This window comes from Talpa europaea (genome assembly GCF_964194135.1).
Source record: "Talpa europaea genome assembly, chromosome: 14".
Taxonomy (NCBI): domain Eukaryota; kingdom Metazoa; phylum Chordata; class Mammalia; order Eulipotyphla; family Talpidae; genus Talpa; species Talpa europaea.
Genome location: NC_140082.1, coordinates 2,911,142 through 2,925,848, shown reverse-complemented (window position 1 = coordinate 2,925,848; position 14,707 = coordinate 2,911,142). Strand labels below are relative to the sequence as shown.

Sequence of the window (14,707 nt, the reverse complement as noted above, 5' to 3'; positions counted from 1 at the left end):
AAATAAGGCCCCACGGGTGGTGGAGGGCAAGGAAGAGGCCAGTAACAGCTCTTGGAGGGTGTTGGCCGTATCATTTCTATAAAATAATCAAGCGCCAGATTCTTCTATTAAACACCAACACCAAACAAAACCCCACCAGTCCTGTGAGGTGTAAAGGGGCAGGGAGAGTAGCTTCATTTGAAGAAAGAAAAAATTGCTGGGGTTCTGCTGCGCTCCATGCAGCAGAGAGATGCCTCCCAGGCGGGCGTTTTAAATTTTCTCGAATGTTCGCTGTTTCCTCTCGGTGATTGATTTGATTGTTCCTCCGGCAAGAGTGCTCGAGCTTGTCCCCAGTTTAGGCCACACTCGTGCTAGCAAGTCCCATGTGGCTGTGCCGGTGGGTGGGGCTTTGTGCTGTGGGCGCTGCAAGCAGCTTCCTTCCCTGGCTGCTGTGTCTTCTTCTGGTGTATGTGTCAGGGGTGTGTGTGCTTTTGCTCTACATTAAAAAGGCATCAGAACAAGCTGGGAGGCCCCCTCCCATAAAAACAGAAATAAAATTTCCTAGCAGCAGTACTAAAAACATAAAATGGTGAGATTAATTTCCATAATATATTTAAATTAAAAAAAAAAAAACCCAAAACTGATCATTTCAACATGTAATTGTTGTAAAACACGATCCACGAGACATTTCCATTCCCCTTACAACACACCTACGCCCCGGGGCACGTTTCGCCCCCCAGGTGTATTTCTGTCTGGACTCGCTACAGGTTGCAGGCCCAGAAGCCCCCGGGCCTGTGGCCACCAGCCAGCTGGCCTGGACAGAGCGGCCTTGCTGGTTCCCTGAGGGTGGAACCAGCGGGGTGGGGGAGGCTCACCTTCTTTGGCTGTGGCTCCACCCCAAAGCCCCAACAGGAGCTAGTGGGAGCTGGTGAGCGTGCTGCCTGGGGCGCCCCTCCGTCCCCCCACACGTCACACTCAGTGGCTTCCGATGACTTCATTCTGCTTAGCAGGAGAGGCACTGCCATTTCAGTTCCTACCAGTCCTTGATTGCATCCGTGAGAAAATCTTCCTTCTGTCTCTCATGTCCTCGACACCTGTCTGAACCTCTCAGTCTCCCTCATGACCCCCAGGCCTGGCGACCCACTTCTTTTTACATAAAGGCATGTGCTCTAAAAGGAAACCTAAGCCACCACCATTATGGAAAGCCAAAAGCTTTGGCTATAAATAGAAAATAATCACAAAAATGAAAAAGAAGTTTCTCTGGAGGCTGTTGTCTGCCCTGGAGTGGAGGAGGGGCAGCGTTGAGCAAGACTGTCCCCACGCTTTGGCCAGGAGGGCCAGGAGGGCGGAGGGCACTGAAACTCAAATCAGTCTCCCTGAGACTTGGTGTTGAGCCCTGTGGCATCTGGGCGCCCTGTGAGCAGCCCCACCCCTGGGGTGTGACACCCCTACTTTGCTTCAGCTCCTGGGCTAGACCCAGGAATAGAGCGAGCTGAAACAGAAGGGTCTCCTCCCTGCCCATTTTGCTGTGTGTGTGTGAGTGTGTTTACAACAAAAAGTCAGTGATCCAACACTTGCTACCAACACGCTGGCCGCCTGGCGTCCGGCTGGTCTTGAGGCCATGTCGGCCGGCCGCCTCACTGACGGGCGTGCCCTACGAGCAGGACCATAGAAACAGGCAGACGCAGGCCAGACGCAGACCTGAGCAGAGGCCGAGCTGGGTGGGAGCTGCAGCTGTTGGGTCTGCGCCGCCTCCCAGGGCCCGCGCAGTCCAGGCAGACCCTGCTTGCCTTTGACATCCTCTGTCACGCGCAGTTCTCGCATCATCCTTAAGACAATTTGCAGTTATTTAGGTTGTTTTGTCGTCCCCTCACTGCCTCCCCAAGTAGGTGGTAGGGTCCCCAAGGGCCGAGGCTTGCTGTCTAGTTGCTGGATCCCCCTACCGCCTGGCACAGAGTTAGCACTTGAGGAATACTGAGCATATGCACACGCGTGTGCTCATAATTTACACCAGAGCCTCAAAGGGTAGACTGGCTCCACTGTGGTCGACACCCTGGGCTAGGGACGGTGGCAGAAGCAGTTTCCGAAGAACTGAAAGTTGCATATTTTCTGAGATGCTTGGAACCACTTGCCAGTGGTGCCTGGGCCTACTTCTGGCATCCACATTTGGCATGGGATTTTGGAAAACTTGGGAAATGTAATTCCAACAACGTCATATTTCAGAATTCTGTCACAAGAAGTTTTTAGCACAGGATTTCTGCTGTGGTTGAAGCAGGGATAGTGGAATTCACCTCTGAGTTCAGTGAGCATAAAGATAAGAAGGTTTTAATGATGTGCTTATAGGCATTGGAAAGAGCTTATGGAAAAAACGGGGGTGTTTTTTGAAATGACGGAAACTTTCACCTTGGAAAATATGTTTGCCATGGAACTTCACAAACACGTGGACGTTCTCAACGAGATCGTGACGTCAGCCATCAAGGAGATTGCCATCGAGAAGGTAAGGCTGCTTTTAGACGTAAGACCCCAGAGAAAAGGGAGAATTATTTTTAGCTTTCAAAGGTCCTGTCATGCTTGAGTAACAGAGAATTATTCACTCTAGAAATAAAGTTTCTGCCCTAGCTAGCTTTTTTTATTGTTCTTAATTATAGTTTCACTTTTGATTTATTTATTCAAGAAATATGAATGTTAATGGTAGAAAAATGAGAAAATAAACAAATCACTTATAATGCCACGATCTGAAAATAATTAACATTTCACGTATAGCATTTAACACTTAAAAATACATATGTATGTGTGTGTACATGTGTGCACACTGGACACAGATCTACACACGACACACATGTATAATGTGTGTTTGTCCATAGACACAAACACACACATAACACATCATGGCACACATATGTGTACATAAACACCACACACACATATACACATGCACATACCCATCATCACATGTACACATACATGTCAATGTGTTTTGCTAAAAAGGAATAATAAATAGGCATATTGTTGTGTAACTTGACTCTCTGGATTAGCAGCGTAAGCTGCACAGGGTCAGGATCTTGTGGGGTTTGGCCCCTTGCTCTGGCGCTCAGTAGCTGGTGAGCTTGGAAAGCCGCTTTAGCTCCTCGAGCTCCCAGTTTCCACCTCTGTGAAATGTGGTAACAATCCCTTGCTCACGAGGGTGCTTTGAAGACTAAAGGGGTCCAGGTGGAGCCCTGCAAGTAACACGTGGCTCCCGGGGACAGCAGCTGATGCAGAAACTCGGCCAGGATGCCGCTGGGGGTGCTAGAGGGCGCGCGCAGGGCGCCGCACGGGGTTGGGGTCCTGGGCTGTAAATTTATGTGCCTAGACCTTCTTTTTCCTGCTCCTGAACAGGCTGTGAAGGAAATCCTGGACACGTGGGAAAATATGAAATTCACTGTGGTCAAGTACTACAAAGGCACCCAGGAGCGAGGCTACATTTTGGGGTCTGTTGATGAAATCATCCAGGGCCTCGACGACAACACGTTCAACCTGCAGAGCATCGCGGGGAGCAGATTCGTGGGGCCTTTTCTGCAAACTGTTCACAAATGGGAGAAGACCCTTTCTCTCATCGGGGAGGTCATTGAGGTGAGAGGACAGATGAAAGATGATGGAGACACCGTTCATAGCAGGGAAGGGTCTTTGTATGAGGCTATTGTGCTCAGAAACGAATGACCCTTTTCATGTCTTTTTTTCCTCTCTTGATTTATATTTATTTTGATTGTAATGTATTTTTTTAGAAAAGATTTTACTTATTTTTGCATAGAAGAACTGGGGTGCAGGCCAGAGGTGTGGGGGGGGGGTGAGAGGATCGACCAGAGACAGAGTGGGGAGCAGAACAGGCAGATCCACTGAAATCTACCGCTGAGGGGAGCAGCATGGAGACAGGAGAGGTCTGCTGAGCCCTGTGGTCACCTCCCTAGCCAACTCAGGCCCCAGCAGTGATAGGCTGAGACTTAATGGCTAGGCCACCAGGGAGGCCCATGTGTGTACAGTTTGTTTTTGAACCCCTGTTCTCAGTTCTTTGGGGGTGTCTCCAGGAGTGGAATGCAGGTCATGACACCGTCTTGACTTTGCCTGGACATCTGCGTGGCCTGTTCTTTCCCTGCCTCCTGTCCTGGGCTGCTGTGGAAAGACGTCTGAGTGTGGCTGTGTTTACAACATCCCGTCGTGCCTTCCCCGCCTCCCCTGGGACTGGGAAAGGAGAAGGAGGCCGCGCCTGTGCCGGCTTACCTGGAGGCCCCTGGCCCTGAGCTGATTTGAGTCCGGCTGGCCGGTGGGGGGTAGGGGGTTTCGCCATCCACACCCTGCGTGCCGCCCCTGGGCTGATGCCAGCCTGTGCACGTGCAGATCTGGATGCTGGTGCAGAGGAAGTGGATGTACCTGGAGAGCATTTTCATCGGCGGCGACATCAGGTCACAGCTCCCTGAGGAGGCAAAGAAGTTCGACGCCATCGACAGGATGTTCAAGCGGGTGAGTGACCAGTGCTGCGGATCCATTCACAATTGTTATGATAGTTTTTTAGCTTATAATTTTCCATCCCCTATATTTTATCTTATAATTTTCTCTTTGTATGATGAGGAACATATTTCATATTATGAAACATTTGAGAATATTTGTGTGTGTGTGTGTGTGTGTGTGTGTGTGTGTAAGACCTGGGGTACAGGCCAGAGGTGGCGGGGGGTGAGGGATTCACCAGAGACAGAGCGGGGAACAGAACAGGCAGAAGGGCCAAAGAGGAGCAGTGGGGAGACAGGAGAGGTCTGCTGCACCTTGTGGGTAGCTCCTTGCCCGGGGATCAAACTCAAGCCGCAGGGGTAGACAGCTGAGACTAACCCGTAGGCCACCAGGGAGGCCCCTGAGAAAATGTCTTAATGCCTTTATTTAATGCCCCGGAGAGCTCTGATGTTAGCTGGATGGTGCGGTGCTGGCCTTTGGGGCCCTAGCAGAATCCGACCCCAGCACGGCGGGGTTCCTCTTCCCCTCCTGACGGCGCTCTCTTGGCCCGGAGCAGATCATGGCGGAGACCCTGAAGGACCCGGTCATCAAGAAGTGCTGCGAGGCCCCAAACCGCCTGGTTGAGCTGCAGAACATCAGCGAGGGCCTCGAGAAGTGCCAGAAGAGCTTGAACGACTACCTGGACTCCAAGAGGAATGCCTTCCCCCGGTTCTTCTTCATCTCCGACGACGAGCTGCTCAGCATCCTGGGCAACAGCGACCCGCTCTGCGTCCAGGAGCACATGATCAAGGTGGGCCGCGTGCGCAGCCCCCGTGCAGGAGCCCGTGGCCGCGTGTTCTATCCCGGTTCGGAGGTCACGCTGGGAGGTGCAGGCTGTTCTCGGGCCCCGGAGCCCCAGGCGAGTCTCACAGCGCGGCTTCTCCGCCGTTTCAGATGTTTGACAACGTCGCGCTGCTGCGGTTCAACGACGGGGACAGCGGAGAAAAACTGGTGTCTGCCATGATTTCGGCGGAAGGAGAGGTCATGGAGTTCCGCAAGATCATCCGAGCAGAAGGGCGCGTGGAGGACTGGATGACGGCTGTCTTGCGTGAGATGCGGAGAACAAACAGGCTGATCACCAAGGAGGCTATCTTCAGATATTGTGAAGACAGGAGCAGGTGAAGGCATCAGTGCGACCGCGTGGCTTTATCCCATGGGCAGTTGTAATGCATTCATTTTATTTTTTTTTATACATGGATTTTATTAGGATGAATTCTTTTTTTTAATATTTTATTTTATATAATTCTTACATCATTTTTCATCTTTGCACAATGTATGCATTTTCATTTTGGTTGTATTCCCCATACAATTGCACCCCCCTCCCCTTATTTTGACTCTAGTTCTTTCTCTCCCCGCCCCCCCCCCGCCCCCTCCCCCTAGTGTGTCTCTGGTTTATAGTTGCTTGTTGATTTTGATTATTACTTTGTATTGCTTCATCTTTTTCCAGGTCTCTTATTTAGGTTTTCTAAATTCCTGCTATGAGTGAGACCATCTGGTATTTTTATTTTTCTTTCTGACTTATTTTGCTGAGCATGATCCCTTCCAGCTCCATCCATGTTGCTGCAAACTGCATGTGTTTATCTTTTTTGATTGCTGAGTAATATTCCATGGTGTACGTGTACCACATCTTCTTGATCCAGTCATCTATTTTTGGGCATTTGGGCTGTTTCCAAAGCTTAGCTATTGTAAACAGTGCTGCTATAAACATAGGGGTGCAGGTGCTCTTTGGAATTGTTGTTTCTGTGTCCTTTGGGTAAATACCTAGGAGTGGAATTGCTGGATCCTATGGAAGCTCTATGTTTAGTAGGTCAAGAAATCTCCACACAGCTCTCCATAGTGGTTGGACCAGTTTGCACTCCCACCAACAGTGCAGGAGAGTTCCTTTTTCTCCACACCCTCGCCAACATTTGTTGTTGCTAGTTTTTTTTAATATGTGCCATTCTCACTGGTGCGAGATGGTATCTCATGGTAGTTTTGATTTGCATTTCCCTGATGACAAGTGATGCTGATCATTATTTCATATGCCTGTTGGCCATTTGCATTCCATCTTCAGAGAAGTTTCTTTTTAGCTCTTCTGCCCATTTTTTGACTGGATTATTTTCTGTTTTTGTTGAGTCTTATCAGCTCTTTGTAGATGTAATGGATTCATTTTGAAGGGTCAGCGTAGCCTGCCGCACCCACGCGAGGCTTCTCTTCACTGGTTACGTGAGCTCATCTAGATCTGTCTTTATTCTGTAAATTTTTAAATTTTGCCATGTAATTTCTTCTTTTTTAATTTTTTTTATCACTAACATTGGTTGATGACACTGTATATGATTTAGGGGAGTAGGTTACTCCTCTTCAGATGTCTGCTTCCATACCACACCCACCACAAAGCCCCCCAATCCTCCACCCGAGCCCCTTGGGCCCCTCTCCATCCCTCTCTGGCAGTCTCACTTCTACAGTCAGCTTTCTAGGGTTCATCTGGGTTTGAGTTTGCTCTTTGCTTGGTTTATCGTCCACATCCGAGTGGAATCGTTGGTGTTTGTCTTTCTCCTCCTGACTGGCGTTGCTTGGCTTCCTCCCCTCCAGTCCCACCCATGTTGTTGCAAATGGCAAGAGGTCACCTTTTTAAAAATAGCTTCGCAGTGTCCACCTGTGTGCCTGGACCACCTCTTCTTGATCTGCTCACTGTCCTGGGGCGCTTGGGCCGTCTGCATGGCTTGGCTGCTGCACACAGCACGGTGCACGTAGACGCGCAGGTGTTCCTCTCCATCGCTGGTTTTGTGTTCCTGGGGCAGGTGCCTACGGATGGCTGGTCAGAGGGCACATTTATTCTTAACATCTCTTGACAAGTCTCCACGCTGTTTTCCATGAGGGCCAGGCCGGCCTGGTCTGCCCTCCCTCTGACAGTGGAGGGTTCCTTTCCCCCCACACCCCCGTCGGCACTTGTTTCTGGTCTATTTGACACGGGCCTTTCCCACGGGCGCGAGGTCGTAGCTCATGTGGGTTTTTTTTTTTAATTTATTTTATTTTTATGCATACAAGAGCTGGGGTACCGAACAGAGATGCGGGGGGTGAGAGGAGTCACCAGAGACAGAGCGGGGAACAGAACAGACATCAACGGAAATCCACTGCTGAGGGGAGCAGCGGAGAGTCAGGAGAGGTCTGCCGCACCATGTGGGTGGCTCCCTGGCTGGGGATCGAACTGGTGCTGCAGAGGCTGCGGATAGCTTCGTAGGTTGCATCTTAACCCCTTGCGCCACCAGGGAGGCCCTCATGTGGTTTTGAGCTGCATCTCCCTGGTGATATGCGACAAGGAGCATGTTCGGCCTGCGCCTGCGGCCGGCTGCGTGTCTTTGCTGGCGACGTGCCTGTTTAGCGCCTCTGCCCCTTTGGTTGGGTGCTTTGTTTTCTTGTCGTAGAGCTGTGTCATTCTCCACACACCTTGGCTACCGCCCTTGTCAGATGTGTGGTGCGCAAGTACTTCCCCACTCAGCAGGGTCCTCCTGTGTTGGTGCTAGTTCCTCTCACGGTGCAGAAGCTTTTTGGTTTGCTGTTGCCCCAGTCGTTTACATTCCCTCTTCTCTCTCATTTTGGAGACAAATCCGCAAAAAACGTCACTGAAGCTTAGGTAGTGGCATGTGTATGAAAACCCATTCTCCACACCGCGCACAAAGATCAGCTCAAAATGGACGAGTGCCTCGGACGGGAGACCTGAGACTGAAATAAACTCCCGGGGACACAGAAGTCTGTTCCTAGCGGTGCCGCCCCGGCCCCCAGGGTACCAGCTGTGGGTGGGACCTCATGGGCCAGCTTTCCCTGCAGAGTCGACTGGATGCTCCTGTACCAGGGCATGATGGTGCTGGCCTCCAGCCAGGTGTGGTGGACGTGGGAGGTGGAGGACGTCTTCCGCAAGGTGCAGGCTGGGGAGAAGCAGGCCATGAAGGACTACGGCAAGAAGCTGCACCAGCAGATCGACCAGCTGGTCACGCGCATCACACTGTCCTTGAGCAGGAACGACAGGAAGAAATACAACACAGTGCTCATTATCGACGTGCACGCCCGGGACATCGTCGACTCTTTCATCAGGAGCAGGCAAGGTGCCCCCCTCCGCCCCCCAGGCGATTCCTGGCGCGTGCCTGGGCTTCCCGGGGCGCCTCTCTTTGCCCCGCCCCCCCCCCTCACTCGCTCCTCTTTCTCACCTGCCAGCATCCTCGAGGCCCGGGAATTTGAGTGGGAGAGTCAGCTCCGGTTCTACTGGGACCGGGAGCCGGATGAGCTGCGTGTCCGCCAGTGCACGGGCACCTTTGGCTATGGCTACGAGTACATGGGCCTGAACGGGAGGCTGGTCATCACGCCGCTCACCGACCGCATCTACCTGACCCTCACCCAGGTGGGAGCTCCGGCGTGCGGCCCTGCCCCCTGGCTGGCGGCGCTCTCAGTGCAGCCCTGGCAGGCGTGGCCGTGTGGGTGGACCCGAGACCCCCCGTTCATGTCCACTTGACTCGGAGCCTGGGAATGTGACCTCAGTTAGAAGTAGCCTTTGTACATTTCACCAGTTGGGGGGTGGGGGAGATCATTCTGTGTTAGGGCCTGAATCCAAAGACCGGCGTCCTTGTGGGAGGGAGGTACCGAGAGGCAGATGGTGTGAGATGGGGCAGCGGTGGGGGTGCAGCCACCAGCCAAGGACGCCGGGAGCTGTGGGCACCAGGACCTCCTGGGGGGCACAACTCTGCCAGCACAACTCGGTTTCAGGTGTCTGCCCCTTCGAGAGAACACATTTGCTTTCCACCCCCAGTTTGTGGCGCCTTGTCCGCACGGGGGCGCGGTGAGGAACGGCGTGGTCCTGAGCAGGTGAAGGAGTTTCAGTGTGTGACAAAACATAACTGACACCTTTTGAGGCTGAGCCACTGCAAGTTCAGGACACCCCCGAATCCACCCCCGGTTCGGTCATTGGCTAAAGGGCTCACAGATTCGGTGGTGTCATTTGGATCCCGACTTAGGGCTGCTCACAGCTAAACCAGAGGCAGGAAAGGTGCGGCCAGACTCAAAGCTCCCGTTGCTCTGTCCTGGCTCTGCTGGGTGGCGGCTCTCTTGTCCCCCAGCCCCCGTGTGCCGCTGCGTGCATGGGGCATTGGCTCCCGGGGCTTAGCTGAGCCTGGTGTCCTGGCTCTTAACTGGGGCCTGGTGGTGTAGACGTGACTGACCTTGGATTCCGGCCCCTCCAGATCGAGCTGATACCAGGCTCCTGTCCTAAATGACAATGTGGGGTTATCTGTGTGTGGCCGAGGTCCAGCCAAACAAGGTTGCTCTTCCCAGGCAGGTGTTCGAAGGGCGTCGAGGTCAAGCTCCTTTGACCTGGAGACAAAGGGCAAGATCAGTCACTGACCGCATGGACGTCCATGCGTCCATGAGCCTCCACTCTGGGGACCACTGGGGCTCTGTCCTCGAGGAAGGGACAGATTCCAGCAGGTTGCTCAGTCTCTGGTACACTGGTCCCTGGATAATGGGGCGGGGGGGTGTCAGTGGAGGTCCATGGGAAAATACAGAAATGTTAAAAATGGCGATGGCCGCAGAGCTGTGCGGAAACTTGTTCGTTCTGCTCTCCTCATAGTCCGGGAGAGGACGCTGCTTCCCCACGTGAGCCTGACAACGAATTTTTCGCCTTTGGCTTCTAACAGGCGCTCTCCATGTATCTGGGCGGGGCCCCTGCTGGCCCGGCAGGGACTGGCAAAACCGAGACCACCAAGGATCTCGCCAAAGCCTTGGGCTTGCTCTGTGTGGTCACCAACTGCGGCGAAGGCATGGATTACAAAGTAAGGCCGCGGCGTCCCTGCTGGCACTGATTGACTAGGCAGAGAGCTGAAAGGGAAGGCTCTCCCCTGAAATGACAGGGTAACAGCTGGAAGAATACAGAAGAAAAGCTGTCACATCACAGCCTCAGAACTTGGAGGGGTCTGTTTTGTTAGCCACAGATGGAGCGAGAGCCCCAAACTTAAATGCCCACCAGCATCAGGAAGAGAATGTCAGGGAGCACAGCAGCTGACAGAGACACCAGGGAGTGGTGGGGACTGCGGCAAACTGGAGCTTGCTTTGGCTAAAGGGGGAGCCGCTGTTCAGTTGTGGCTAATTTTTGCCATTTGGGGAAGTGGACCCAGTCCACTAGATATTCCAGTCATTAATTTAATATTTGACTGTAATATTTGATTGCAATATTTAATTTGTAAAGTCCTGGGAGTGGAGCTGACTCCTGAGAAATCTTAGAAATCTTGTCACAAGGATCCATCAGTGGGGGTTGGGGGTGTCTGCCTGACTGCCTCGCTTCCGACCTGACGATCACTGTCTGCTTTAGTTTTGAAAATGTACCCATAAATGGTTGCTTGCAATTTTACAGATGACGATTGCCCGTGTGCTGACATTTCTTTCATTCCAGGCTGTCGGGAAGATTTTCTCTGGCCTGGCCCAGTGTGGGGCTTGGGGCTGCTTTGACGAGTTTAATAGGATCGACGCCTCTGTGCTGTCCGTGATCTCATCTCAGATCCAGACCATCCGAAACGCCTTGATCCATCAATTAACCACGTTCCAGGTGCGGGCAGGTGTGAAGCCACTGGTGTCATGGCCCCAGGGCACTTGCTGTGTCACCTCTGAACATCAGATGGTGGTCTCCAGACCAGGCTTCCTGCAGATGAGGAATACTTGGATTTATTTTTCAAATCGAGATGGTTGGGCTTCCCAAAATCATCTGTATTTTTGATAATTAAGGTCTGTAATATTTTAAGCATTTCAAACTAATTGCAGACATAGGGCTAGCGGATCTAAGTGAGTAGGGCGATATTCTCAAATCAGTGATGAAAAAGACCCCCTTTAAAGTTAAAAAATATTGCAGATTTTCCAAATTTGAGAAAAAGTGACTTAAAAATTAATATTCCTCTCAACCAAAATACCTTCAGCAGAAAATATCACAACAAGAAATTTTGCCTTTGTAACTGGCAAAGTTCTGGCATTACAACAAACAGGATTTTGAGGTTATTATCAAAGTCACTGCAGCAGGCCATGCCTCATGAAATTAAACTTTCCTGTCTTCTGTCTGACTGACGGAATATTGAAGGAAATAAAATAGTAAAATCTTAGTAAAGACAAAAGTTCTGACCATTAAACTCAGCTGTGGGGCCTCCCTGGTGCTGCAGCAGTTGAGCGCTGGGTTGCGAAGCTGCCTGCAGCCTCTGCAGCGCCGGTTTGATCCCTGGCCGCCTGGGGGAGGGTCCCACATGGCGCGCAGACCTCTCCTGCCACCCGCTGCTCCCCTCAGCAGTGCACTTCGTCAGTCTGTGTGTTCTGTTCCCCGCTCTGGCTCTGGCGAATTCTCTCACCCTCCCATGCTTCTGACTGTACCCAGTGCTTGTATAAATAAATAAATCTTAAAAAAAAAAATAAACTCAGCTGTGGGTGAGAGACTCAAAAGACTGAGATTTCTGTGCTTGGCTGGAGTCTGGGGGCAGCTGGAGGACTGGTCTTTGGAAGGGAGCTGAGGGGTGCTCACGCCCACCATGATGGAGATGGGGCAGGGAGGGCAGGACAGCCATGTGGGAATGGAAGCCCGCTCTGTGTGAAGCATTGGCTGAGAGCTTCCACACACGCTATCTCTCGCTCTGTGGCCACAATAGTGCAGAGAAGGAAACTGGGGATCAGAGAGGTCAGGTGACCCGCTGGGGTTCACACAGCACCTGGAATCAGCCCCAAGTTGCTCCCTTTCCCAACATCAGCCACTTCTTAAGAATCCTTTGACTCAGGCCAGAGTTTGGGGGTGGGCCCAGCTTGCCCCCAGAATACTCAGGATATAAGAACAAGGAGTCTGCATTAGTACCCAGAAAGGGGAAGGAGGTGCAGGCTGCCTGTGGAGGTGCAGACCTCAGCTCACCCACCTCCTCGCCTCCGTCCCCCTGGGGAGGGCTGGTGCAGCCTAACACCGCCCCCCCCCACCCCCAACAAACACCTTGTCCTCTTCCAGTTTGAAGGGCAGGAGATCTCCCTGGACCCGAGAATGGGCATCTTCATCACCATGAACCCCGGCTACGCGGGCCGCACAGAGCTGCCCGAGTCGGTGAAGGCCCTGTTCCGGCCCGTGGTGGTGATCGTGCCCGACATGCAGCAGATCTGCGAGATCATGCTCTTCTCCGAGGGCTTCCTCTGGGCCAAGGTGAGCGCCCTCCATGCGCGTGCGGGTGGCACCGGGGCGTCTGTCCTGAGGCGGCTGCTCCTGCTTTCTGGGCTTTGTCTCTGCTCTACGCCCTCTTTTTAGAACGGCAGCTCTCACTGCGGGAAGTGGTGACAGGCACCTGAGCCCCATGACCCCTTGTCCAGCTCCTGCTGTGGCGACTCTCTCCTGCCCACAGGACCATTGTCCAAGCCAGGACAGAGAGAGGGGCACAGCGCCGGTAACTCAGGCGCAGACTCAACCAGGCTGTACCTTCTCACTCCCTCTGCTGTGTGTGTGTGTAGTTTGGTGACATTTTATCACGTGTCTAGAGTGACTGGCACACCGCGAGCATACAGATACATAACTCCTGTGTTATCTTTTGAAGCGTGTATGAAAACAGAGACATGAACATTATTCCAAAAGGCTCTGGAATGGTACACAGGTTGCTTCTCTACAATTTTTAAAGCGCACTTTTTCTGCCCTTCGTGTCATCCGGCTCTCAGGCCGGCGCTGGGGGCTCAGTTCTTGTTTCCAGGACCAGCGCCCCCATGCCACGCTTTGGGGCCAGCAGAGCCCACGCTCGGCTCTCGTGACAAACCCTTAGTGGAGAAGCTTTCAGACGCGCCTGGGTCAAGTAAACCGCAGCGTCGTTTTGGAGCCTAGTCCCCGTGACCTCGGTCAGATGGGTTTTGTTCTTGAGTTTGTCCTCAAGAGAGTCTCCCACTTTGCAAAGGCTGGTGTCTCAGTTAGAAGCAAAGGGCCCTCCCGGCCTTTCTGTTGGGGATGAGATGTGCTTGTCGAGAGGCAGCTTCCTCCCAGACTGAGTCCGCTCTGGTGCTTTCCGGACATTTTCTTTCTTTTTCATTTTCTTCTTTAATCACAAAGACTCTGGCCAAAAAGATGACGGTCCTGTATAAGCTGGCCCGGGAGCAGCTCTCCAAGCAGCACCACTACGACTTCGGGCTCCGGGCCCTGAAATCGGTGCTGGTGATGGCCGGCGAGCTGAAGAGAGGCTCGCCTGAGCTCAAGGAGGTAGGCGCCGGCCCGAGGTCCGTGGGTGCTCCTGGGTGCGTGGGGATTGCGTCCGTGAGGGGTGGCAGTCGTCTGACCTTAACTTGGTCTCTTGCCCATGATACCATTTTCGTGAACTGGACCTGTTTCCCGCAAGGTCAAGTTCAGTGTCTTCTCTGTGTCCAACTTTGTGACGCTTCAGTCAGCCTCTGCCCGCAGGATGGCGGGCCGTGAACGCAGGAGTTTTCCCCTCTTTGCAGTGGAAGCAGGAGGAGCGATTAGGATTCTTTCACCTGGGTGTCCCCAGTCTGCTCTGGGGGCCGGAGGCTCCCGCGTCTCTCTAGAGGCTGCATGCGGGTGTCCTCGCTTTCGACCCCGTGGGCGGCCTTCCCGGCCCCGGCCCCTGGGTGAGCGATGCCTCCGTGGACTCTGTGTTTGGTGCCGCCCAGGACGTGGTGCTGATGCGAGCCCTCCGGGACATGAACCTGCCCAAGTTCGTGTTTGAGGACGTCCCGCTCTTCCTCGGCCTGATCTCGGATCTGTTTCCCGGACTCGACTGCCCGCGCGTGCGCTACCCGGACTTCAACGACGCTGTGGAGCAGGTGCTGGCGGAGAACGGCTACATCGTCCTACCCGTCCAGGTGAGCTGCGCCCGGCGGGGCCCTCTGCCTTCTTCCGGGGCCTTTTCATTGTTTCATTTTTTAAAAATGTGGTAAAGGACATGGGGCGCATGCCCTCACCGCCGTTTCGCCTCCGTTTTTAAAAACCGTGGTCTTGACTGTTTCTCTAGCGGTGCTTGTTGAAGAGCAGATGTTTTATGGAGGGACCGTTCAATGGTGCAGCTGCTTTGGAAAAAGCAGTTCCTTAAAAAGTTAAACGGAGAATTGCCCTCGGAGCTAGCAGTTCCGCCCCCAGGTTTATATCCAAGAGAAGAGAGAGCATGTCTCCCCACAACACCTGCACATGAATGTTCACCGAAACCCCAAAGTAGAAACAACCCACATGCCCGTCAGCGGC

General features: G+C 52.9%; 1 protein-coding gene across 1 annotated transcript in view; it reads left to right on the top strand.

The window, feature by feature from the left end:
- DNAH10 (dynein axonemal heavy chain 10) overlaps positions 1-14,707 on the top strand; it is a gene marked incomplete at both ends in the record, with an annotated part of 103,274 nt that overhangs the window by 33,208 nt on the left and 55,359 nt on the right. The window contains 12 exons of the mRNA XM_084253168.1: positions 2,323-2,476; positions 3,358-3,591; positions 4,354-4,476; positions 5,018-5,251; positions 5,395-5,618; positions 8,308-8,577; positions 8,692-8,875; positions 10,164-10,298; positions 10,916-11,068; positions 12,491-12,679; positions 13,565-13,711; positions 14,140-14,331. Of these exons, the coding sequence (XP_084109294.1) occupies positions 2,323-2,476; positions 3,358-3,591; positions 4,354-4,476; positions 5,018-5,251; positions 5,395-5,618; positions 8,308-8,577; positions 8,692-8,875; positions 10,164-10,298; positions 10,916-11,068; positions 12,491-12,679; positions 13,565-13,711; positions 14,140-14,331 (2,239 nt within the window). The remainder of the gene's footprint in view (positions 1-2,322; positions 2,477-3,357; positions 3,592-4,353; positions 4,477-5,017; positions 5,252-5,394; positions 5,619-8,307; positions 8,578-8,691; positions 8,876-10,163; positions 10,299-10,915; positions 11,069-12,490; positions 12,680-13,564; positions 13,712-14,139; positions 14,332-14,707) is intronic.